We start from the raw sequence: 26,156 nt of genomic DNA, 5'->3' as shown, positions 1-26,156 counted from the left end.
AAAGCAACTTTTGTCGTATAGAATGCTGTGCTACAGAAAGTAAATATCTCTTAGTTGCTTTTTTCTCCATTGTCAGAAGTTTTCACTGTTAAGGAATGAGTATATCTCTTTTTCAGAACTTCTTTTGCCTTGTTATTTTTCAGTTTTCTTTGAAATTTTATTCTTTCACAATTCATACATAAATAATGTACTGTAATCATAATACCCTACTCATTATATACTCTTATCCCCTTCCTTCCCACCAAATATGTTTACCAAGAAGTCCCCTTCCTACTTGTGTGTCGTTTTTCATTTTTTATTGATTAATTTGATTATTTGAAAATTTCATACATGTATATATTATGATTACATTCTTCTTTTACCTCCCTCCTGTTCCTACCAAGCCTCCTCACTCCTACTAGTCCTTTTCTTTCGCTCATGTCTTTGTTGTTTCTGTGGCCCAACTGCATTTATTAAAGGGTGCCTGTGTGAACATAGACAGGCAGTTATTTGCATAAGCAAGGGCAGCTTACCAGGGCTACCACACTGTTGAATATGATCTGTGCCTCCCACCCTGGTGACCACTGTCTATAGTTCCTGGAAAAAACTTAGGGACTTATGTGGCCCTCCCCCATTTGTGATGGTTTACTGATGAACCCAGTCTTTTAGAGGTCTTGTGTAAGTAGCCTCTGCTGTGGTAAGATCTGGGTTACAAAAGTTGTGTCATGTCCGAGAGACAGCATTTCACAGTAGTCTTTCTTTCCCATCTCTGCTTTCTCTTCTTCCATGTTCCTTAAGATTGGGGTGGGGAGGATTAAACATGCCCCCCCCCCTTTTTGGGCTGACCTTTCAAAAGTTACTTATTTTTAGTCTTTGGTTAACTATAGCCCATTACAAAGAGAAGCACTACTATGTGGGCATAAACAATTATTTAGGAAGCATTTTGACATCATATCCATATAGCAGAACAGCAGTGGTAGATTCTCTCCTAGGTTCAATAACCTCCTTGAACAGATTTATACTGCCTGACATGAATTCATACTGTGCAGCAAGCCTAAACCTCATCAGAAAATAATTGGTTACTCCCATAACAGATATGCTACTATTGGCACATATGGGCACATCTTGCATGGGAGGTAATTATTGTAGCTTGCCAGGTTCACAGATGGGTAAGACTCTTGGTGACCCTTCTGCTCCAGAAATCTGCATAATGCTTTCACTACTATAAATGTTAGTGAGAAGGAAGAAAGCTTCTAGCACAATTCTTGCTTGATTTAAGTCCTTTGACATAAGTGTGGGGTATATTTCAGCAGTAGGGTCTTGTCTATCATCTAGTCTGGTAGACAGTAAAGAGAAGTAACATCAGCCTGCATTGTCTTTGGGACCTTTGGGACCTTCCTGACTAATTACTTATATAGAGGTGGCAATCATATTTTTTTTTAATAACTTAATGGCTTCTGAGAGCAATGTTATGTTGTTTTATCTTTGGCACAGTTGCTGCTATTTCAGCCAGTAATTGGCAACTCTGCAGTTTCTGGCCTGCTTATGTGGCAGTGCTGCCAGGTCTGGTGGGAATTCTGTTCGTGCAGGCACTGGCTGTATTGTTGCTGCTAAAGGTAGCTTTAACTAAATATTTATCATTGTATTTATAGATAGATTCAGTATTCAAAGGCTGAGGTGAAAACCTGCTAGCTCAGAGGGGTTGAGTAACAACTAGCTAACCTTCTCTCCTTGCTGGTGTCTCCCAAAAAAGCATGTTCTACTCCACCAAAACAAAGTCGTGCCACTAAAAGTTCTTCCCTGCAACTTTGGTGCATCTCCCTCTCTCTTCTTTGTTACATCTGTTTCTTCATGCATTATTGATTTCTAACTCAGGGTGTCAGACTAGATTATAAGGCAAAGAGGAAAGTAAAATAAATATTTGCCTTTAATGAGTTAGAGGTCACCTATAGTTAGTTAAGTTTTATATGGTGGTATGTAAGTTGCTGCACCTTAATTCTTTTAGTATAGATTGATATTTTCCAGTCCAGTATGAAAAGTCAGTTCCATATTAGCAAGGACAATTCTTTTTGACTCTATCACAGGCCTTTCTTTCTTTCTTGAAGGAAAAGTATGGAAATCAGCCATACAGTTGTTAATGCAAATCTATCAGCCTGAGTTGGCTCTTCAGAAGCTATGAAAAGGTGGATGGAATGAACCTTCTCCACAAAGCTGTCCTCGGATCTTTTGAATGTGCTTCTCAGCACCACACACAGAGTACTAGTAAAGTTAGCATTTTTGAAAAAGTAGTATGTCACAAAAATTTAAGAAAGAAAATTTCGTATAGTACATATGAAATACATATTATATATATAACACATTCTTTTTTTAAATTAATTTATTTATTTATTAAAGATTTTTGCCTCCTCCCCGCCACCGCCTCCCATTTCCCTCCCCCTCCCCTGATCATGTCCCCCTCCCTCATCAGCCCAAAGAGCAATCAGGGTTCCCTACCCTGTGGGAAGTCCAAGGACCACCCACCTCCATCCAGGTCTAGTAAGGTGAGCATCCAAACTGCCTAGGCTCCCCCAAAGCCAGTACGTGCAGTAGGATCAGAAACCCATTGCCATTGTTCTTGAGTTCTCAGTAGTCCTCAGTGTCCACTATGTTCAGCGAGTCCGGTTTTATCCCATGCTTTTTCAGACCCAGGCCAGCTGGCCTTGGTGAGTTCCCAATAGAACATCCCCATTGTCTCAGTGTGTGGGTGCACCCCTCGCGGTCCTGAGTTCCTTGCTCGTGCTCTCTCTCCTTCTGCTCCTGATTTGGACCTTGAGATTTCTGTCCGGTGCTCCAATGTGGGTCTCTGTCTCTGTCTCCTTTCATCGCCTGATGAAGGTTAATATTCAGGAGGATGCCTATATGTTTTTCTTTGGGTTCACCTTCTTATTTAGCTTCTCTAGGATCACGAATTATAGGCTCAATGTCCTTTATTTATGGCTAGAAACCAAATATGAGTGTGTACATCCCATGTTCCTCTTTTTGGATTTGGCTTACCTCTGATTTTTTGAATGTGCTTCTCAGCATCACACATAGAGTACTAGTAAAGTTAGCATTTTTGAAAAAGTAGTATGTCACAAAAATTTAAGAAAGAAAATTTCGTATAGTACATATGAAATACTTATTATATATATAACACATTCTTAAATAATATATGGTATAGTACATAGGTAAAATGTAATTTTTATTGCTAGTATACATTGTATTGGTTTGATAATTATAGATTTATTCAGTTTGTGTAGTTTAGGTTGCTTCTATTATAGTTTGCTATTACGATGCCATGATGCTGTTAGATAACTCTGTTGCTTCCTCATAATAAATGCCTATAAATAAAATTTACCATATTAAAAAGAATATGAAACTTTGAGGTTTTTTTCTGCATATGCTTTTTAGGAAAGTTGTATTGGTTTCATTTCATTCAGCTATTTACGATTATGTCTTCTGGAATATAACTATATTTTCTTTTATTTTTCCATTCCTGTTAGTAAAAATTAACATGTAATTATGAATCACTTTTTTGTTCTTGTGAAGCGAATATGACTTGTTATATAGTGAAGGTGATGATTTTCTCATTCTTCTTGACTAGATTTTTGTCTTTGCTTGAGTAGTTAAGAGTTTTGTTTGAGCTCTGTGTAATATAAGTACTCCCAAGATTCATTAGACCATAAGCATTTGCTTTTCTAGAATATAGTATAAATGCGAAACCTAGAACTTAGTCCTCATTTGTCTTTTATGCTATATATAGGACTTTTTGAATTTATTTTGAAATAGTTCTATATATTGTTCAGTCAATAAATGCTTTATGTATTTTGTTATACAGAGATATAAGTGGTAATAAATTGGCTATATTAGTTACGTTGAAAGTGAGAACACTAATAGATAGTTCTTTATGGCCAGTTTGTTAATTTCTTCATTGTTATAATTAAGTTTGTGTTTTTTCTTCCCCCATGCTAATAGCTACAAGTGTATTCATCAGAGTTTGGAGGACAATAATAATAGATGTCCCAAGTGTAATTATGTTGTGGACAATATTGACCATCTCTATCCTAATTTCTTGGGTGAGTCTTTAAATTATTTTTATTATACTCTTTCCACAAAATATATGCTGACAATAGTTTGTTCAGAAATCCCGACTCAGAAGTAAGCAAGTTTTTCTCTGTTACTCACCAGGGTGCTTTCATCTTCTTGGGCTATGGCATAGACTCTATACATGGTTAGTACCATTTCTTGTTATTTTTCAGTTTCATAAAAGCAAAACCCAACATGCACTTTAGAGTTTTGTGCACATATTTGGACAGAATGTAAGGTTTCAAGAAGTTGTCAAAGGTCTAGAACTCTTTGTGTCTCTGTAAGTAGAATTTATTCTGTGTTTCTAGGTTTCTCCTGACAGTTTAGCAGTGAGAAGTAACAAAGGAAAGGTTTGACGGGGAGGGAGGACATGTGCTCAGTCATTGTTGATTGACAGGAGAAGAAAAATGCTGATGATGGATATTCCTGGGTATAGAGTGTATGAATTGGAAAGGTCGTCTCCCAGTTGGAGGAGGAAGATATAAATAAAGAATTTGATATGGAAATGTAAGAATAGTAGTATAACTTTAATTATAAGTGGTAAAAACTTGGAAGTAATGTAGTCAAGTGCGAACTGTGAATTTAAAAATTAATGGCTTTAGTTGGATGTAGTGGCATGTGTTCATACCCAGCACTGGGAGACTAACCATATCAAACCCTGTGTGGTTCAGGTAGACCTGTCTTAAAATAAGTTAGTACTAATTTTGCACACTAAATTTCTTAACATAAAATTACAGACCCAGTTTAACTTCAATACAAATTAAGGGACTAAGGACTGTTAGAACACAGCAGAAATATTAAGACTAATCTTATATACTAATGATAAACATAAATAATTCATGGGGATGACTAGTTCCATGTAGAATGTTCTACTGCCTATGAAAAACAGGTAAAATGAATTGTCTGCTGTTTGGGAGCTTCTAGGTTGCTCAGGGGACTAGCTACTTTGTAGATGTTTGTAACTTCAAGCTCACCTTCATCAACAGGGAGATGAGAGGAACTGAAGGGTCAGTTGATTTAATGACCATTGATTTAATCAGTTTCTACAACTTAATGAAAAGCCTCTGTAAGAAACAAAACGATGTCCGGTGCAGAGGTATGCACGTTGCTGAGCATGTGAGGTACTGGAAGAGTGGCATGCCTGGAGAGAGCAGGCAACTACACATGTCCTTCCCGCCTACCTCACTACCTTACCCTGTGAAAACCTAGACCCGGTTCTTCTACTTTTTTAGGTATCCCTTGTAGTAAGTCAGAAAATGTAAAGCAAACTAAAGAATATAAAAAAGGGAACTCAAAAAGCATAGATATATACTCAATAAAGTGGCTGCTAGCTAGTAAAGAAAAGCAAAGACATGGAGAAGCTGTGTGTGTTATGTTTGGAGTGGAATACATACAGTATGGTGTTTTCTTAAAACAATATTTTCTTGATCCAACAGTTTACTATAAGTAGATACCAAGAAAAATTGGAAGCAGAGTTCCGCAGGAGTATTTGTATGTGCACATTCCTATGGTCATTATTCCAGGAGCTGGAGCCATGGAAGGCCAAATGGATAAAATACAAAGTAGAATATTACTCAGACTGGAAAAGGAAGAAAATTGACCAAACCTATAACACCCCCAGTACTCTTAGAGCTCCTTTTTTTCCTCCCTTCAGTCTTGAGGTATCACCACCATTTTCAGGACTTGTATGTTTCTTTGTTTATAAAGTTTGTAATTTAACTTTTCTTAGTTTTGTTATGAATCTACCTCTTTTTATAGATTCTACTAAATTAAAATCTATATTTAGACCTGTATGGTGGTGAAAACCTGTCATCTCCCAGCATTTCAGAGGATGAAGTAGGGGGATTTTAAATTTAGTTCTAAGTATGGCTGCACAGGGAGTCTCTCTCTCTCTCTCTCTCTCTCTCTCTCTCTCTCTCTTTCTCTTCTTCCCCTTCTCCCTGCTCCTCATTCTCTTCTCTCACTCCCTACCCTCTCCCCTCTTCCCATTTGTCTGTCTGTCTGTCCCATACATACATCCACTCTTAGGCAGTCAGAGCTCCAGACACTATATGATATACTTTATGGATATGGCTTAATTTAATCTTTATGATGTCTTATGACATACAGTATGATTATACTTATTATTTAAATGATGACACTGAGACACAAGTTGAGTAACTCGGGTAAAGTAATATAGACTTTACCTTTCTTCTCAGTCATTTTTCTGAGATCTGATTAGAGATATAAAAGACTTGGTTAAAAGTTGCATTCCAAATAGTCAATCATATATAGCTTGTATTTGAAGAGACTTCCACTTTATTCACATTTTAAAGTGAAAACTAAAAGATATTTTTTAAAGAAATTCTATAAGAAGTAAAATATACGTAAGAAAGAAAAATCAGTTCTTTTATTTCACAGCCAAACTGCTGTTTAATTAAAGGCATAATTTAAATTTTTGTTGTTGTTGTTGTTGTTTTTCGAGACAGGGTTTCTCTGTATAGCTTTGGTGCCTGCCCTGGAACTCACCCTGTAGACCAGACTGACCTCGAACTCACAGAGATCCACTTGCCTCCGCCTCCCAAGTGCTGGGATTGAATGCATGGCCTACCACTGCCTAGCTAAAAAAGTAATTTTTATTCTTTGAAAATTTTATATACTGTATTTTGACTATATTCACCCTTCTCCCAATTCCTTCCAAATCTATCCCCTCTTTCCCTATTAACCTAGTCTGTGTCCTCTTTCTTTTATACCCATCAAGTCCAGTTTGTGGTGCCCATATAGTTTTAGATGTGTGGCCTTGTATTAGTTGACAGTTAAGTGTAATTCTTTGTCCATTCAGCAGAATAATCGTAGGAGGTTCTCCTCTAGAACTTAGGTCCCTGTCCAGTCACAGGTTTAGGCCTGACAGTGGTGTCAGGTATGGTTTCATTTTGTGGATTGGTCATTAAATCCAATCAGAAAGTGGATGGTTAATCCCGTAGTGGTTGTTCCATTTTTGTACTGGTGAGATAGATATGTCTTGCTAGACAGGCTATTAATATAGATCAAATGTTTCACAGTGGCATAAGATTGACAGTTGCTTTTCTCCTCCGGTATTGTGCATAACACCTTCTTTGAAGTATAGTTTTTGGAGGGAAAAATAATCAAGTATTTTCAGTATCCACACAAAAGTTCTGAGTCAATGTTTAAAGCTTATTTTGCTTAGTTGCATTATTTCCTTGCTAAAAATGTTTGAGGTGCTTTTCTTTTTTGTACAGTTCATCTTGTCCTTGTGCTTCTAATTTTACGATGTGGTACTCCCAAATGCTGCTGTGTTTATAAACCTGTGCCACCATGCCTGTTTTTCCTTTTTCTTATAATATAATCTTTCTATAGTGCTGTATGCTATAATACTTCATACCTATTAATGTGTTTTCTTTTTCATTTTAACCTTTGTTTTCTATAACTGTTTTGCAATTTGTAAACTTTAAAAACGATGTAATGTGTTGGTAAGAATCAGAGTGGCATGTAAGACTTTTAAGATACTTAATAGCATACAGTATTGTAACTATTTAAGTCACAGTTCTTATTTAAATGCTAATAATGTAATGTAACTGAAACATTAAACTTAGCTTATTCTTTTTAAAAGATTGGTTTATTATGTGTGTATGAGCTTTTTGTTTGCATATATTTCTGTGTACCAAGTATATGCCAAGGAGGCCAGACAAAGGCTTTGGTGGTCATAAGTTGCTATGCGGTTGCTGGGAACTGAAGGTGGTCCCCTCTAAGTGAAGCAAAGTCTCCTAACTGATTAGCCATCCTCCAGCACCACTCTGGTTTATTGTTACTTGTTCATTCTTCATTGTATTATTTCAGATTCTCTCTCTCTCTCACTCTCTATCAGATTGTAAGAATTTTATGAGGCGTTTGTTTCCTACTTTTTTTTTTTTTTTTTTTTTTTTTTGGATTTTCGAGACAGGGTTTCTCTGTGGTTTTTGGAGCCTGTCCTGGAACTAGCTCTTGTAGACCAGGCTGGTCTTGAACTCACAGAGATCCGCCTGCCTCTGCCTGCTGGGATTAAAGGCGTGCGCCACCACTGCCCGGCCTGTTTCCTACTTTTTATAACCAGACTGATGTATTAATATTCAGGTTCTAAATCTTAGCCCTATTAACAAACCTTCACAAAACCACCCTCTGATGTTTCATGAGTAGGTCACAACTTGCAAATACATACTTTTTTCTGTATTTTTTTATTCATCCTTATATCTAGAGAGTCTATGCATAGTTTGGCTCCATTCTTATTTGACCTTTAGATGGCCCGTGTACTCTGTAAGTCTACATCAATGATAGTATTAGTTAGCCCATTATATTATAACTACTACACCATATGTATCTCTTTGCTAGTTTGAGTTATTTGAGGCTGTAGATCATTTCATTCAGTTTTGAAGCTTCAAACCCAAGGTGGGTTTGGAATCTATTTTGATTTATTTGTGTAGTGGACCATATTCAGCATTTCATCTTGAATATCAACTCTGTCTTGGTCCATTTGTTTCTCAAATAATTTCTGCATCGTAATAGAATTTTCTAGCACCATTTATCAGCTCTTTTGGTATTAGTATGTTTGTTTGTAAGAACAAACAAAAAACAACAAAAAACCCAAATACAAGTAAAAGTCCCTTAAACATTGTTTAAATTATATTCATTTATAGAGAATTTCCAGAATTATTTAGCACTTCCTTGATAATTATTAATTTTTTTCTTTCATGAGGATCTGCCTTGATCCATTACATAGTTACCCCAGAACTTCAAAATGGCTTTAAGAAGTATTAGATACCATCTCTTTCTGGAGAGAGAAAAAGAAATTTTTTTCTTTCATCTGAAAGAGAACACATCTCTCATTGAGTAGGAATGTGTGTGTTTCTGGGCTGTGTGTAGCATCCATATAACCCTGGCTGAGGTAGGAGCATCAGGAACCCTAGTCAAGCTTGGTACATAGTAAGACTTTGTCTGGAAAACCAAAATCAAACTGTGTGACTTTGACTTCGCCTCAATTCCTGGCTAAGAACAAAGTCACTAGTTTGGCTTTGATTAGTCACACGATCGAGAAGAGATTTGGCATCCCCGAAAGTTATATATGGCAGTCTGAGATTTATTTTTTTTTTAAAAAACAGGTACATGAGTGACACTTTAAAAAAAAAGATTTATTTATTTATTTATGCAGTGTTCTGCCTGTATGTATGCCTGCAGGCCAGAAGAGAGCACCAGATTTCATTACAGATGGTTGTGAGCCAACATGTGGTTGCTGGGAATTGAACTCAGGACCTTTGGAAGAGCAGGTAGTGCTCTTAACCTCTCAGCCATCTCTCCAGCTCTGGAAAAATAATCTTGTTACTAAGAACAATGAAATGGTTTTGAATAGTTAATTATCAGTCTCTTCCAAGATGTTTAGATTTATAGAAAAGTTAAAACAAAGTGAAATCTTCAGTGCTTGTCTCATCGAATCCATGTGTTCTCACACAGTGAAAAATAATGTCTTCCAGATACCAGTAGTATTAGTATTGAGAAACATATAAAAGAGGGGTATATATTATAAATAATTTCCTGCAGTAATAGAATTAATTATAAAGAATTTCCTGTAACAGTTATAGAAAATATTTTCCTAATTCAAAATAGAATAGAAAGCTAACAATTTCTTCTTTATATTTATTTAAATTTGAGACTCTGTAAAGTTAAGATAAAATCTACCTGAACAGAACAAGTAGAAGATAAATATAACAAATATACAAATTTTGTGTGTTTTTTTATTTTGTTTTCAGTGAATGAACTCATTCTCAAACAGAAGCAAAGATTTGAGGAAAAGAGGTTCAAATTGGACCACTCAGTGAGTAGCAGCGTATGTTTCAACTCTTATTACTATTACTGTTTTTATTCGTTTTATAATACTAGTGATTGAGCCCAGGGCTTTGTATATAGTAGACAAGTGCCCTATGAACTAAACAATATTCTTAGCCCCCCCTTACTCCTATTTCTACTAAATTCATTTTAATGTTTTTATTTGATAATAGATATTAATACCTAAGAAATAATTGACTTTTCTTAAAGAAGTTTATTTAAGAATACTTAAATAAGTAAATAATAACTTGTTTAACTGTATTATCTGTAGTAGTTTACCAGACTGACCATCATTTGAAGGACCTGGTGGTATATCACCTTAGATAGGATTTATTTGTAGCTAGCATGTGACAGGTCATATGTCAAGGTATTTTGAACAAGCTGTGCAAAGTTTCTTAACTAAAAGGATTAGCCCCAAATTGTTGAGACAGCTGTGATTAAATTAATATTTTACCAAATGCAAGGCTGAAAATCCAAGTGTTTTGACATGTCAAATTAATATACTTAATTACTTAGAGATATCAACTTAATATTTGTCTTCTGTGTGCCTTTTATACTTGTTAGCTATATATTCATTAAAAGTGGAGTTAGTGTTTAAATTGTGCTCCACGAATTGGGGAGAAGTAAGAATGAGAATGCAGTTTGCTTTTGCTGTAGAAAGTACTTCTTCAGTGTTTGCTTTAGAATCTAAAACAGTGTTAAGTTTCCATGTTCTTTTTAATTTTAGAATGGGCATAGGTGGCAAATATTTCAAGATTTGCTAGGAACTGATCAGGATAACCTTGATTTGGCCAATGTCAACCTCATGTTGGAATTACTAGTGCAGAAGAAGAAACAACTGGAAGCAGTAAGTGGTGTGAATTTTAGGATACATACCAAATGTCATGGTCATAATCATTATTTATCAATACAGTCATCATTCAGTTATTAGTTTGGGGTACTCTATCCTCATATATACATATATATATATAATTTTTTTTTTTTTTTTTTTTTTTTTTTTGGTTTTTCGAGACAGGGTTTCTCTGTGGTTTATGGAGCCTGTCCTGGAACTAGCTCTTGTAGACCAGGCTGGTCTCGAACTCACAGAGATCCGCTATATATATAATTTTTATTTGTGTGTGTTTTCAAACTTAATTTCTTTTTAGCAAACTTTGTCAAAATTTATTTATATTAATTCTCATATGTGTGTGAGTAGGTGTTGTATGACTTCCTGGCAATGTATTTCTGTTTACCATAAAAAGAAGACAGCAGCTTCATATCACAGAAACCAAAGCTTCAAATAAGGGTTCCTTAGAGGGATTCTTAAGGGTAGCTATTCTATTGACAGAGCCTCTTCCTCCTTACAGGACAGAGGGTTCAGAGCCCCATATTAACACCTTTGAATGGTAGGAGGCTCAGTCTTACGAGAGCCTACGTTTCTGAAAGGTAGAGATAGCTTCCTATTTATTAATGCTTGTCCTAGCAAATGAGACATTCTGGAAAATCATTTTCATTTTTAGGAACTATATTAAGTCCATTGTTATTTTTGTCTTGATGTTGCTGAGTTTGGTTGGGGAAAAGAAGCCATTACCTACACATGGTGGGTTTTTTTTTTTTTTTTAACATGCAGAGCACAAATTTCTTGTTTTTGTTTGTTTCTTTTTTTTTATAGAAAGTATCTTGGTTTTTGAAATTGCAATTAGCAGATGGGAAAACTGATTAGATAGGAGTAATAAACTAATTTAAGTAGATCTGTAGTACTTGTTATGCAGTTTGTTAGTGAAAACTCTGAGCTTGTATTTGTTAAGGAATGTTAAAACTTTATGTTCTAGGAATCACATGCAGCTCAACTACAGATCCTTATGGAATTCCTCAAGGTTGCAAGGAGAAATAAGAGAGAGGTATGTTATTTCATGTTTACTTTATGTTTAGTTTCTGTTATTTCTTGTTCCTTTTGTGTATAAGCATTTTAGGTTGAAACATTTAAATATTTTTATTTAGAAGCCTTTAATTTGGTGTGGGGGGGGTCCTAATCTTTGTCATTAAAAAAAAACCTTACAATTTCTTTTGTGGTTGTTGTATTCTTTTTTTTTTTTTGGCAAGGTCTTATTATGAAGCCCTGGCAGGTCTGGGACTCTTAACCAGGCTGATCTTGGATCCGTAGTGATCTGCTTCCCTTAGTATCATAAGTGCTGAAATTAAAAGTGCATGCCACCGTGCCCAGCACAATTCACTATTTTCAAGATCCCTTTTTGAAAGTATATGCCACATAGTTTTCAGTGGATCTTACTTTAATGGCTAGGCATATAGTTTAGTGGTAGAGTATTTGCCACTATATACAATAACGAAGACCCTGGTGAATACTCCAGTGTATAGCACTTACCATAATGATTCATCTTAAAGTTATAAAAAGTAGTAAATAGAGCCATCATGAATTTTCATCAAAAACAGAAAGATTTAAATAAAACTTGAAAAGTTGTAGTTTTTGATGTGGAAAATTGTGCGTGAAAAAAATAATTAAAACCTATTTTCAAAGTCTCAAGTCATGTAGGATACCCAAAACAATTTTGTATTCACTGATTTATAACCAGAATGTTCTAATTTAGTACACACATTTCCTCAGTCATTTCACACACACACACACACACACACACACACACACACACACACAGATAATATGTAAAGATCAAGTCTGTGCTCTTGACCACATATAAAAAAAACTCTGAAATATGTTTTCTTCCTAATTCTAACATTTTTATTTTTAAGATCTCATTAAAATATGTAATCTACCTAATACTATGTTTTAGATCATTAACTTGAAAATTAAAAAATTATTAGTAATATTTATAGAACTTTATATCATCTTAGTAGTTTCCTTTTTGGTTATTCATCTTGTTACTAACTTCTGGCTTTGTTAAGATAAGATTTGGAATATGCTGGTGTAAATAGCTAAACACTCTTTCCATAGTTTGTGACTATACTCTTTTAATCCCAACTTTTGTGGAATTTTATTTTGTATGGTAACAGAAACAGTATCTTTATTATATGTTTAACAGTCACTTGTCTCTTGGTGGTTTTTGTGAGAGAGCTGGTAATGGTCAGTTATTCATTTATATACATTATTTTTATAGCACAGTGCTTTTTTTTTTTTTTTCGAGACAGGGTTTCTCCGTAGGTTTTTGGTTCCTGTCCTGGAACTAGCTCTTGTAGACCAGGCTGGCCGTGAACTCATAGAGATCCGCCTGCCTCTGCCTCCCGAGTGCTGGGATGTGGAGCACAGTGCTTCTTTAAAGTTAAAAAAGTTTTTATTTTATTTGTGTGAGTGTTTGCCTGCATGTATGTGATTGTGCCACAAGTGTGCTTGGTGCTTTTGGAGGGTAGAGGAGGAGGATGGGCTTCATTGGAACTGAATTCAAAGATGCTTGTGAGCCACTTAGCTGCTAGAAACTGAACCTAGGTTCTCTGCATGAGGAGCAAATACTCTTGATTGCCATCTCTGTAGCACTACACACAGTACCTAAGCTAACGAGGTCATTCTGCATTCAGTCAAGTCACCCTAGGATCGATCTCTCTCTCTCTCTCTCTCTCTCTCTCTCTCTCTCTTTTTTTTTTTTTATTAAATTAAAGGGAATCTTTGGACCCTGACTGTGCATTTCTAGCAAGTCCTAGATGTTATTGAAGCCCTGATCCTTGGATCACTATAAGTAACAAAACTGAAAACATATGATTCGTGGATGTTTTAAATGCAGTGTGTACGTTGTGAACCTTCCTGTCTCCTGTTCCTGTGGTGAAAAATTAAAACTTTAATCTATAAAACTGATTAGCTTTCATATTTCTTACCTACTTTACTTATTAAACCGAATGCATGAAATAGTGTTACAGTCATTTTACGTATTTCTTTTTGTCTTAGACTTATACTTCCTTTTAAATGATATTTGGTTAGTTGTAAAGTACTTGATATTTGTAAAGGCCTTGATGACTAAACATGTTAGTACAGTGAATAATCCATCCATCAGGATGGAAGAAGTTAAATGAAATGTCTGAGAATTTTCCGTATACTGAAAATTTTAAAGTTTTTATTCAATATTAAGTTTCTTTTTTTCTGTATAGTTTCAAGTGTTAACAATTAATTTTTTTATATCCATAAAACCTCAAAAGGGCAGAGTCTTTTACTCTCACTAGCAAACTAAGAAGTTAGCACTACCACAGTTTTAGTAGGTGCTGGCCGAAGAACTGATCCTAGTGGGTTGAGATGAAAGACTTCATTTCCCATGAGGTGTTTCATCTGTGCATGAGTTTGCTTTGACTCTCAGACCCCGTAGAGCAGTGTGGAGGTGGGTCCATCTGGACTGATTGGTCCAGCTAAAGGATTTGTGTTATAGCTAAGGGATCCTAAGCTCAGGAAATCTGAGTCTATCTAGTCTTTGTTCTGTAGAGATACTATTTTTATCATATTAGTCACAAAATGTATCTGTCCTTGTTTCTGGAGCAGTTCTGTTTAGTCATTGTGGTATGAATATTTGCCTTCAAAAATTTTTGAACAGAACCTGTCGTAAAGTGCAAAAATTGGAATGATGGGTGGGAAGGATAATTGTGTGCCAACAGTAATTTTGTTAACGAGTCTATTATGTCTTTTTTCAGGTACCTGGTAATTTCTAGTATTATCTCTATTACTTCATTGAATCCCATGGCTTTGTTACTGGTTTTCTGTTTTTGTCATTAAACTTCTTGGGAAATTGTGCTGGGTCCTTTAGCTTGAGTCTAATATCCTTGAGATTGATTTCCACTTGTACTGTATTTTATAGGTAGTTTAGGTAAAAAAAAAAATACTAATTCCAAGTGCTTCTGGATATTGGAGCCTATAGTAAGCATACATACACATACAGGCATTACTGCATTTTTTTTTAGTGTATCCATGATTGATTTAATTTTGGTTATTTTAGTTTTAATTATTACAAGTGACCGAGGAGCTAATTTATTAAAGTCTAAATAATTACTCTATTTTATTTACTTTGTGCAGTTGGGTTAGGAAGGGGTGGCATACACAGAATATAAGGCATCATGAGGGAACATGTTCTGTGCTACCCTGTGTGACCCAGAGATCCTACTGAGACCATTGACTCGATGTCTGTGCCTTTATCCCGTAAGCCATCTCACAGGTCTGACACTTCATTTTTACGTTAACAGTTTCACCAATTTTTCTTTGTTTAAAATAAAAAATAATGTTCTACTCTAAACTTAAGAGGGAGTTCCCCACATAGATATAAATATTAAGAGGAGAGGATCTTTAGCAGTCACATGAGAGCTTTCCTAGCACAGCATTTAATAACTGTATCTAGATGAATGTCTTTTTTTATAGAACGGTAGAAGAATTTTGGATTCCAGGTAAAAAGTACTTTTATCCATTCAAATCTGTACCAGTATTAGAATCATTGTTTAATTTTTCACTTGCTTTATTTTTGAAATAGACTTTCTGGCAATTTTTGGACCCTCTTTATTAAATAGTTGACTTCAGTTGGAATGAATTGAATTTTTACCATTTTATATGAAATGAAACATGGAAAGCTGTATCAATTGAGTGTATGCTTTAGAATAGAATAATATGCACACAACTCTCTTGATTATACAATAAAGCATTGAAGCATTGCTCGGATTCCAGAAGGTTCCTGACTACCCTTTCAGATTCCTTTCTCCCTTTCCTGTTTGCTAACATCCTGATGTTTACGGTAGTAACTTCTCTTGTCTTTCTTGAATGTTTTGCTGCTTAAGCATTTATAGATCTCTGTGTTTGAGCTTTATGTAAATGTGTTTGTGCAGTATGTAATCTGCCCCGCCCTTATGTGCCTCAGTGTTAAGGTTCACCTATATGGATATACATGGTTAGTTGGATGTCTGAATTAGTTGTTTCTACTGCTGTGATAAAACAAACAACCAAAAAACAAAACAAAAACCCCTCTATGATCAAAAGCAACCAGTGTAGGAAAGGGTTTATTTCAGCTAACAAGTCTCAAGTCATCTTCCATCACTGAGGGAAGTCAGGGTGGGAGCTCAATGGCAGGAACTGAAGCAGAGGATATGGAGGAGTGTTCTTGCTGACTTGTTCTCCATGGTTTTCTCAGCCTGCTGGTTTTATAGGATTCAGGACCACCTGCCCAGGGGTACCACCAATCACTGTAATCTGGGCCCTGCCATACCAACCATTAATCAAGAAAATGCCTCAGAGGCTAATCTGGTAGGGAAATTTTCACAATTAAGAATCCCACTTCCCAAATGATCCTAGCTCGTCTGCTTGACAAAAAACTTTACCATGATATTTTCTGATTGTATTTCATAGTGTTCACTGAATAAGTATATATTATTTTCATAAAAATAATTGTTGGTAGACATTGGGTTGATTTTAGTTGGGACTGTTCATAAACAATGCTGGTATTGTGCATATGTGTATATTAGAATATTTACTCATATAAGATACATGTAAATCAGTAAGCTGTAGGGTATGTATATCTTACATTAAAGAGAGAATGCTAAAGTGTTTTCTAAACAGTACTCCTTGGATTGCATATTCCTTCTACAGACCTGTATGGGTTTTTGTATTGCGTTTTATTCTTACCAGAAGTTATCAGTGACTTTTTCTAGTTTATAAACTAAAAACTTTTCCTAAAGGTATGCATTGCTATCTCTTGGAGTTTGAATTTGCCTTTTTCTTGATGATTAACAGGTTGAGCACATGGTGTTATGTTTGCTGGTTCTGTGGATTATTTTTTATGTGCATCTGAATGAAGCACTACTTACACAAGTTTAGTTGTAGCTTTTCCATTTACTTAATTTTTTGTGGTTTACTGCTTGTAACTGTTTTGATATAAATTCTTTGTTATATTGATCTGTCTAACACAAGGATCAAGTTTTCTTCTATTTGGGATACTTTTTTTTTTTCTGTTGCGCTGTTTGATGGCTATTTGATGGATAGAAGTTTCTAACTTTAATAGTACCAAAATTATCATTCTTAGTTTTTTTTTTTTTTTGGTGCTAGGTAAAGAATCTTTACCTGTGGTTATGCAGATATTTTCCTGTACTGTCTTTCATTTGAAACTTTGTTTTGTTATCTTTCACATTTTGAATTTTGCTTTACTTGGAGGTTTTTGTTTTCGTTTTGTTTTGTTGTATTATGTGGTATTTAGAGATCTTTTTACACGGCTCCCCAGCTGCCCAGACATTCTTTATTAAAAGTCCATTCTTTCTTCCATTATTCTTAGGTTTTTCACTTTCATTTCTTATGTGTCTATGTATATGTATATTTGCCTCTGGACTCTCTTTCTGCCCCCATGCTTGACTTGTCTATCTTTTGGGAAGTACCATATTATGTGCTAGAACCTTAAATGACTGATTTTCTTCAAGAAACTCTTGTGTATTTATGGCTCTTTGCATTTTCTTACACATAATTGAATATGCTAATGCATTTCCATGTTAAGCCTGCTGAGATTTTTATGGGGATTACATTGACTTTATAGAAAATTGAGAAGAATATATCTTCATAGCATTGTGCTTGATATTTCTACATACTTTAGATTTTAAACCATCTTTAAATTTTTTGATACTTTCAACGACTACCAGTCTTTCATATCTTGTTTAGATTTTATAATTTCAGTGCTTATCTGTTTTTTATTTTATTTTCTTAATATTGCTGATACATAGAAATTCAAGTGACGTACATAACTTTAGTCCCCAGCAGCCTTGTAGACTTTCATTAATTCTTATTTGTAGATTCCTTTATGTTTTCTATGTACACACCATAATCTGCAATAACAATTCAATGTCTTTCTCTATGATCCTTATATCTTTTATTTATTTTTCTTGTCTTACTCTGCTGGCTAGGACATCCGGTACAGTGATGAATAGAAGTGGTGATAGCTGAGCATCCTAGTCTTGATGCTGCTCTCAAAGTGAAATCATTCGACGTGTCACCATTAGGTATGGAGTTTTCTGTAGGTTTTTATCCCCCTTAGGGTTTTGTTTTGTTTTTAATCATTCAAGGAAATATATTTCTATTCTCCTTAGTAAGAGGATTTTTTTCTTCAATTATGAATGGGATTGAGTATACTTCAGGAGTTTTGTACATCTGAGATAATCATAGAATTTTTCTTTTTCATTTTCTTAATCTGGATAAATAATAGGTTTAACATTAGAAAGTCAGTCAGTTATGTATCTGTAGTGACCAGCCACCAAGATTGTTGCAGGGTTGTCTTTTATAGAATGTTTTGTATTCTAGGAGGCCCATCAGGATAATTTATTCCATTACTTGAATTCACCTTTTTGTGTAAAGCAAACTGTGTGCTTTTTGTGTACTCTTTTGTGTGATTTGGATCATTAGTGTTTTGTTTCAGATATTTTTGTGTGTTGATGTTCATGGGTGAGATAGTGAAGTTGTGTTTTTGTTACGCAGATCTTGTGCAGGTTTGCTGTAAAGATTGTTAACTTTAACAGATGATTTGGGAGGTATATACTCTCCTGGTGTTCTTTTGTTTGGGGTGAGCAGAATTCATGCAGTTGATGATGCATGTCTGTTTTTCAGTGTTTAGAATCTAGCTAGAAACGCCATCTAGATCTGATTTGTTTTCACTGGATTTCAGATTATTAATCCAGTTAAATAGTTATATGTGGATCCAGATATTTGTTGGTTACTTTTTATATGTTACACTTTCCTGAGACGTTCTCTACCATGAACTTTTGATGTAAGTTTGTTCTTAATTTTTTATTGTTCTCTCAAAACTTAATGACCTCTTTTATTTGTGATATTGCCTATAGCATTATTGTTCTTTTATCAATCATTGATTGGTTCTTACCAAGGACATATCAATTTTACTCTAAAAATTAATTTTTGACTATCCTGTGTTCTGTTATAATTTAGCTTCTATCACTCCCTTGCTACTTTCCTGTTTGTTTCTCATGTGTTACTGTTTGTGCTTGTTATGTGGGCTTTATTATACAAGGGCCTGTGGTTGTACTTTTCCTTTTTCATTTTAGCTACATTAAATGTTTTTGAACGTACTTTATGTGGGGTACTGTTTTTGACAGTGGATTACTTAGAATTAAACGAGCCTGTGGTTGTACTTTTCCTTTTTCATTTTAGCTACATCGAATGTTTTTGGACGTACTTTATGTGGGGTACTGTTTTTGACAGTGGATTACTTAGAAATAAACATTACTTGAATATGAAGATTTCTTTTTTTTTGTCATTTGCTGATTTAATTTTACCATAACAGAAACACTCTGACTTTTATTGTTTCAATTTTAATTCTTTCTTTTCTGAGAGAGGGTCTTGTAGCTCAGGTTGGCCTTGAATTCTCAGTCTTTTTGCCTGAGCCTTTAGAATACTGGGATCTCAGGTTTGTACTCTATACTATTTAGCACTCTTTGATTTGTTCATGTTCCATTACCCTTATGCTTGGGAAAGCTCCCTTATTAGTCTCCAGGGATTCTTTTTGGTACTGAAGATTAAACTCAAGGTTTTATGCATGCTAGGCAGTAAGGAGCTCTACTACTAAGCTAAATCCCCAGGCTTCCTTTGTTCCTTTATTCTTTTCTTTCTTTCTTTTTTTTTCTTTGAAATAAGTTTTCATTCTACCATGTTGCCTTTGAAGTCACTCTGTAGTCTTAGGCACACCTTTAATTTATGCAGAAGTTTTAAAATTTGGTTCAGTTTTACTTGTTGATTCTTGATATTGGAATACTATTCTGAAAGTCCTTGTCTGTCCTGAATCTTTGTGCTTTATGTTTTCTCCCAGTGTTTTCAAAGTTTCAGGTCTTTTGGTTTTTCAAGGCAGGGTTTCTCTGTAGCTTTGAAGCCTGTCCTGGAACTCACTCTGTAGACCAATCTGGTCTCGAATTCACAGAGATCCACCTGTCTATGCCTTCCGAGTGCTGAGATTAAAGGTGTATGCCACTCCTGCCTGGCAATTTGAGGTCTTATAGTAAGGTATTTTAATGGTTTTCTTTATGTGGTTGTTGTTTATTTGTTGTGTTTTGAAATTCTGGGTAAGTGGTGGGGATCTATTTTTATGCTTTTACATGTGGGTATCCAGTTTTCGTGCCACCATTTACCAGAGAGACTGTTTTTCTCAAGATCTGTTTTGAATCCATTGTTGAGAATTCTGTAGATGTAGTTACATGGGTCATTTGTGGATCCTCTATTTTAGTCTTGCCTGTTTTTGTGTGGTAGCCATTTTATCTTCTTCATTTTTGCACTACTGTGTAATTTGAAATTATATGTAATGGTATTTCTAGTTTGTTCTCTTAGGTCAGGATTGTATTAGCTATTTGGGGTCTTTGTGGATTTTTTTCCCCTGAATTTTAGATCTTTATTTTTCTATTCTTGTAAAAATATCATTGACATTTTGTTGGAGATTACATTGAATCTGTAAATTTTGTTCAGTGTTATTGTCATGTTTACAATATTAATTTTGCTGATCCCTGAATGCGAGAGATTCTTCTACCTTCTAGTGTCTCCTTCAGTTTTTTTCTTTAGTGTTTCATAGCTTTTCTTATAGATGTTTTTCACTTCTTTTGTTAGGTACATTCCTTGAAAAGGATTTGGTTTCTTTGCATATACTATTTACCATCTGGTAGATAGTAAGTTCTGCACTTCTCAAGTGTTGTGCAGTATAAACTTGTTAAATGTGTGTTGACATTGTTTTGCTTCTTTACTGAATCTTTGTGATATTGTCATGGTCATTTTAGAACTGTTATATTTGAGGTGATTTTTACCTCTGACTGTATGTATATAGTTGCAATATGCTTTTGTGTGCATGCAGGTGCATATTTGTACATGTGTCTGGAAGCCAGACGACAACCACACTGACTTAGAACCCGCCAGCTAGACTAAGCTGGCTGGCCAGGATGCCTCAACTTCCCCAGTTCTGGGATTATAATCATGGGCCATAAATTCTAGAAATTACAAAGAAAAGTCCTTGTGTTTTAGAGGCATGCATTTGCCAACTAATCTACAGTTTCTCTTTTTGTGTTTAGACCTAGTGTAGATCTATTGTAAACAACACCAATTAGATTTGTTGCTTTATTGTTTTGTGCTTATTCTTTTTTAAAAATTTTTATTATACTTAAAAAAACATTACTTTCTATTACAGTTGTGTGTGTACGAGGGTATCACATGAGTACTTTCATGGGTATGAGGGTCAGAGGTCAACTTCTAGGAGTGTGTTCTCTCCTTCCACTTTGGGCTCAGCTCCCCAGGCGAGTGTTTTTTCCCACTGAACTGTCTCATTGTTCTGTTAGAATATTTTTCTCCATTTGATTTCTTGAGTAGTTTTTCAAAATTTCTCTTCTGATTTGTCTGTACCTTTTTTTGGAAGCGGGGTGTACTTTAACCTGTATATAGCCCAGCCTGAACTACATACTGTTTCTGTCTCCCACGTGCTGGGATTAGAGGCATGTATTCAGCCATTTGAGTGTTTGTTTGCTTGCTTGTTTGTTTTTAGTACATCTCTGATTTGTAGATCCCCCCAGTTGTTGCACTAATTTGTAATAATTTGTGTCTTTTTGAGTATGCATGTGCAAACCAGTGTGTGGGTTGACATGTGAGCCCGCCATTTACATTTTTTAAACTATACCTTCTTGTTTTCCCTAGTTTGTTCATTTACTTTTTGTTTCATTTGTTTCTTGGCTAAAAATAAAATGCTGCTGGAGAGCTAAATGAAGTATTAATATTAAGCCTGCCATTAAATAGTAAATTAAGTATATATCTGTATTACTATATGGAACAATAAGGGTTTTGACTTTATACTTTGCTCTTAGTAGTTTCTTGTTTAGAATTAGTATACACTGCGCTTTGTTATTTTCTTTTGATTACCAGCCTTTTCTCTAATAGCACATTCCTTTATTTTAGATTGTGTATGTATAATTTATTCGAAGTAATATTGTTACACAATTGAATTCACAAGTGAGCTCAATATTCACATATATCCACTTTATCAAACAATTAGGAAAAGCTCAAAGAAGTGAGTACAAAAGATTACTACCTGTTCTAAAACCATTGTCAGTAATAGAGTAGTCCTCAATTTCAAACTCTGTTTTTAGAGCACTTCTGAGACACTTTTCTTTTTAAATGTTTAAGTATTTCTTCTTTGATTTTTTTTTTAAACACTATTTAGAAAGTGCTTGCTACTGATGTCTTAGGAACGTGTTCTGAATCAGCACTGTCATTTACTGTATTTATTTTAGTTTATTTATTTAGTATTTATTTAGTAGCTCTAAATTCTGCATTTTTATTAAGTCAAATTTGATTGAATTTATTACTCTCAAGTTGTGAATTTCATTTATATGATAGCAGTCACCTTCATGGACTACTTATTTCCAAAACAAACTTGGACCTCTGTCTGTCTTATTCTGGCAGTCTGCATTTTGGGTTTATGATGCCTAGAGGTTAAATTTAGCACTGTTCTCTCAGATGTTTATTCTTTGTCTTCCGTGTATTAGTACTAAAATATCCTGTATCGATATCTTGAGATGGAAATGCCTTGAATCTAATATGTAATTTCTAACCAGTTTCTTTTCTTCAGACTTCTTTTAATTTTCCATTTTAATTTCTTGCCTGACATCCAAAATAACTTTTAGCACCATTTTTATATTTATTAGGATAACACTTTTACCTTGGTTATTTGTTTCATTTAAGATCCATATGAAAGTCTTGATTTTTGTTTGTTTGTTTTTTGTTTTTGGACAAGGTCACACAGCGTTTCTCTGTGTAACAGCCCTGGCTGTCCTGGAGCTCCCTATGTAGACCAGGTTGGTCTTGAACTCACAGAGATCTCCCTGTGGCTGCCTCCAACTGCTGGGATTAAAGGCATGTGCCACCATGCATAGTGATTTATTTTAAAATAATTTTATTTCATTTTATGTGCATAGATGTTTTGACTGCTTGTATGTTTGTATATGACACACATGCTGGTGCCAGTGGAGGCCAGAAGAGGGCAGGGGATCGCTGGAACTGAAGCTAACACATGGTTCTGAGCTATGTAGGTGCTAGGAATCAAACACAGGTACTCTGAAGAACTGCAAGTACTTTAGCTGCTGAGCTATCTCTAGCCCTGAAATCTTGCTTTTAAAAGTATAGATTATTTGATATTAGCCATTTTTTAAATTATTCATCTTAAAAATACAGCAGCTCCTATGTATTAAAATAGGTATGTCAGTACTCTAGAAAGACGAGACAGAAATAAGAATTGACTGTTGTGTCATTTCAGGTGACATCAGGATTTTTTCTCATATTTCAAGTTTTCATATATTGGAAAAATTACTAATTTTTTTCTGGCTATATTAATGATCAAATGTGATCTGGATTATCTATGTTGATATAGGTTTTTTTATATCAACTGTTTCTAGCATTCTTTTTAATAACCCTCAGAATAAAATATTTTTTCATAAAGATATTTAGGAGCGCTACCTTTTAAAATAACTGAATTAAAATATTTAAGAGATGACCCTAAGAATACTATGTTGGCAAAAGCCATTGGAATTTTAGTATCTGTGAAACAAAAGACTTCAGCAGTTGGTGAGGAATAACTGGGTTGTTTACAGAATGTAAAATAGGTTGAGAGCCATTGAACTGCATGGCTTTCATGTGAGCTGTGCTAGAGTACTTTTTATATCAGAATGGAGCACACATTGTTGGAAACAGCAGTGGAACGAATGTAGAGGAAGTTGTGGGTTTGTGTGTACGCTGTGAATTTGAGGCATTGAAAACTGACCACTTGACCAGTCTTTATTTGAAGGACTACCAAGTTGTTTTAGTTAAGGTAGAAATGCTTGTGTTATGCTTTTTATGAATGAGCAAAGTTTTCTTAAAGTAGATGCAATGTTTAATTGAAAACATTTGATAATACTAATCACTGTTTTGTAACCATTGATTTCTCTGATGAATATATCTTCTCCCTTGGGTCGGTGGCTAAATTTGGCTTTCTTCTCTTTCCACTTAATGTGTATATTACTTTGCCTGCTTCTTTAATGTTAGCTTTCTCTACTGTCTAGTACTTGATTCATCTTTTTTGATTAGATTGATGGTAGGCAAATATATTCATTGCTATGGGCTCTTTTTATTATTTCCTTTCTTCATAGCCTTAGCATTTCTTATTATTTACTCTTTTTATTTTGACTTTACCTCTTGTAAAATTCTGTAAGTCTTTTAGGGCGCCATCTTTGATTTAAGATCTAATTTTACTTAGATTCTGTTTTGAACATTACTTCCATTGTACTGTTTTCCATGCTGAGCAGAATGCTGTGACAAACATTTATATCAATAAATTCACCAATTAAACAATACTCACTGTGCTTATTTTGCTGCAATAGACACTACTCATACTAAGAGACCTTTAAAAATGTTCTCGTATTGGCATTAAGGCGTAAGCTATAAGGTGCTGTTGTCTTGAGACAGTGTTGCTATGATTGACAGCTTGCTTACTACAATAAAAAGGCTGCTTTGATTCTAATTTCAGTTCTTTGCTCACCACTGAATGCTCTTCAACAAATTACCTAGCCTTTCTATGCCTCATTTTCCTAATATATGTAGTACCTGCTTCAAATCTAGCAATCAGTATTAGGCAATTATCTGTTACAGTTTTCATAGTTTTAAATGGTTCAATATATGCCGGGCGGTGGTGGCACACGCCTTTAATCCCAGCACTCGGGAGGCAGAGGCAGGCGGATCTCTGTGAGTTCGAGGCCAGCCTGGTCTACAAGAGCTAGTGCCAGGACAGGCTCCAAAAAGCTACAGAGAAACCCTGTCTCGAAAAACTTAAAAAAAAAAAAAAGAACTAAATGGTTCAATATATTTGTGTTAAAGTAAAACACCTAGTTATGCTTACTTGGGGTATTTAGAATTTCTGGAAAGCAGCTTATATGGTGGTTTATTATTTGTGTTTTACTAAATAGAGCTTGTCTGAAGATCAGAGAGCAAAGCAGCCATACTAGTTAGCCGTACAGGCTAGGGAGTGGTGGCACAAGCCTTTAATTCCAGGACTGGGGCATGGCATGGTGCAGGAGGGTCTCTGTTAGTTCAAGGCCACCATGGGCTATACAAGATTGAATCTGTCTAAAAGAGAAACAGAGCTCACACAAAGGTGAGCCCAGCACTTGGGATCACATGCCTTTAATCTTAACTGTGGGGAGGTGGAGACAGGAGACAGGAACTGAGTGCAGTGTGCAGTGTGGGGATTCATGGAGACAGAATTTTGCCCTTTCTGTCTAAAGATTTGGTAGAGGTAAAAGATCTTTCTAGTGGTTGGCTGTTTGCTTTTCTGATCTTAGGTTTTTATTACCTGTGCTACAAGCTTAGTGTATAATGAAGATTTTTAGCTATTTCTGTTGATTAATCATCTCTCAATAAAATCTAAAATAAACTTTTAATATGATAAAAGTGATAATATTTGAGATACTTGTATGTTCTAGATTTATGATAGTTGCAAACATCCTAAATCTCTGTATTAAAGAAATCTTTAAATATACATGCAAATGATTATGATCTAATGGGGACAATATAAAAAGCCAAATATTTAAATGTTTTTATTTAAATGCTTAGTTTATAGTTCTTTGAGGTTTGCTGAACCACTATCATACTAATAAAGTGGTTATAGAATGTGCCTTAAAAAAACAGTCAACTAAATGAGGAAATGTGAAAGATTTTGGATATCTTGTATTTTTAAGTAATTTTATTGTTATTGTTCATTTTTATATTTTTATTGTAAAAATCAGTCATTGTTATTGTAAATAAACATAATATTGTGTTTCCATATAGACAAGTATCTTTATTTGAATGGTAACATTCAAATTTACTTCTGATTTTCTTTTCTTTCAGTCCCCTTATTTTTGCTCTTAGTTGTCAGTTTAGTATCCTTTTTTCTTTTATCCAAATCTAATTTTTTTTCTCATGATGCTGAAATTGTGGTTTAGATTAGAATTTTTTTTTCCATTTCTTTAATCTACAGCAATTGGAACAGATCCAGAAGGAACTAAGTGTTTTGGAAGAGGATATTAAAAGAGTGGAAGTAAGAAATTGAGACATTCTCACATTTTCATGGTTTTACCTTCATCTCAGTTGACAGTTCAGCTGGCGGTGCAGGGGACAAAGTCTGAATGCTTTTTTGAAGATAAATTGTAATCTTAAGTTTATATTGACATTTATTGCTATGATTCTTGATTAAATGGAACAAAATTTGTTCAGTTTTCTATTTGTAATC

At 34.8% G+C, this 26,156-nt stretch overlaps 1 protein-coding gene across 6 annotated transcripts in view; it reads left to right on the top strand.

The window, feature by feature from the left end:
* Positions 1 to 26,156, top strand: part of Cop1 (COP1 E3 ubiquitin ligase) — a 122,918-nt gene that overhangs the window by 10,473 nt on the left and 86,289 nt on the right. Inside the window, exons 3-8 of one of the 6 annotated variants that reach the window (XM_041662938.1) lie at positions 3,973 to 4,073; positions 4,186 to 4,228; positions 9,861 to 9,925; positions 10,664 to 10,783; positions 11,748 to 11,816; positions 25,905 to 25,964. In XM_041662938.1, the coding sequence (XP_041518872.1) occupies positions 4,032 to 4,073; positions 4,186 to 4,228; positions 9,861 to 9,925; positions 10,664 to 10,783; positions 11,748 to 11,816; positions 25,905 to 25,964 (399 nt within the window). In that variant the 5' untranslated portion in view covers positions 3,973 to 4,031. Of the gene's footprint in view, positions 1 to 3,972; positions 4,074 to 4,185; positions 4,229 to 9,860; positions 9,938 to 10,663; positions 10,784 to 11,747; positions 11,817 to 25,904; positions 25,965 to 26,156 lie in introns of all 6 variants that reach the window. The other 5 variants (XM_041662937.1, XM_041662934.1, XM_041662933.1 and 2 more) reach the window with 5 other exon arrangements.

The sequence above is a fragment of the Microtus oregoni genome, unplaced genomic scaffold (genome assembly GCF_018167655.1).
Source record: "Microtus oregoni isolate MIOR12 unplaced genomic scaffold, Mior012 000013F_ref0000133, whole genome shotgun sequence".
In the NCBI taxonomy this organism is placed as follows: domain Eukaryota; kingdom Metazoa; phylum Chordata; class Mammalia; order Rodentia; family Cricetidae; genus Microtus; species Microtus oregoni.
The sequence above is the reverse complement of the archived record's forward strand: the minus strand, read 5'-3'. Positions and strand labels throughout refer to the sequence as shown.